The 1,085-nt window shown below is 31.5% G+C and overlaps 1 protein-coding gene across 1 annotated transcript; it reads left to right on the forward strand.

Annotated features, from left to right (window-relative positions):
• Positions 1-647: 647 nt before the first annotated feature.
• Positions 648-974, forward strand: LOC108771309 (uncharacterized; the record flags this gene model as incomplete). The annotated part of the gene is made up of 1 exon (XM_018539157.1): positions 648-974. A coding segment is annotated over exon 1 (327 nt), but the record flags the coding sequence as incomplete, so codon positions are not given.
• Between the last annotated feature and the right edge of the window lie 111 nt (positions 975-1,085).

Here is a 1,085-nt window from a genome sequence, read left to right on the forward strand (position 1 = left end):
GATTAATCGTACAGTGTTTCTTATGCTTCCTTGGTGTGGCATCAGTTCAGACAGAATAATTAAGTTAACAGCCAGATTATTTTGGATTCTTACATTAGGATTTATTGAATTTTGTCATTGCCTTTATTTTTCGACGCATTTAAATGCGCAGAACTTTTTTAACTTGGTAGATTGCTTATGCAGTTTTATAGGATTCGCAAAATTTACCACTAAGCTCGTTGCGTTTTGGTTGAACCAACAGTAAGTGTATACGAGAGTGTGTAGTATTATTTAAGTAAAACATTATTTACTGTTATTATAATTTAGTTATTGACATATTTACGTATTAATCACGATATAAATTATTATTAAAATCAAATGTCGTAGTATTGCGCGCAATCATCAAAAAATTATATCTTTTCTATAATTGCCTATAAGCGCGGATAAAATTTGTTATTATTACTTGTTTCTGGAAAAAAAACATAAGAATTACTGAATTATATGTAAGAAAAAATTTCGCTCAAAGCAACAGAGATGTTTATATTGTTTTGCGCGAGAGTCGAAGATGATATATTTTTGAAGATACGGTTCATTTAGCGAGATAAATGGGACTCATTTGAATTCGACAGCATGATCGAATAATCGTCCACAGAAAATTCGTGGAGACTATGATGTTAATCACGGACGACTGGAATGATTGTGCTGAGAATGATATCGGCCTGCGCGTGATGACAGACAAGGCAAAGATATTAGATCGTATCGCTAATATGATTTTCATCCTTCAAACGGTGACGATTGCTGCATATTACCTCAGAACTGTTATCACTGATGTCGATATTACAGATAAAATCGAGCTGCCGTTTAACACCAAAATAGAGCTTCCTTTCAGTATTAGTACGCAGCGAATGTATAGATTAGTGTTAATCACAGAATTTATACACGCAATTTTTGCAAGTTGGGTACAATGTGTTATAAATACCATATTTTTGGCTATGGTAAGTTTTAACTGTGTAAGAAGTTATAACTTAAAATTTATAGAAATACTAATGATTATTTGAAATACCGTGTTGTTACTTACGTTAAATAATATATCTATATTAATATTT

Source organism: Cyphomyrmex costatus, unplaced genomic scaffold (assembly GCF_001594065.2).
Source record: "Cyphomyrmex costatus isolate MS0001 unplaced genomic scaffold, Ccosl1.0 C2271957, whole genome shotgun sequence".
Taxonomy (NCBI): Eukaryota; Metazoa; Arthropoda; class Insecta; order Hymenoptera; family Formicidae; genus Cyphomyrmex; species Cyphomyrmex costatus.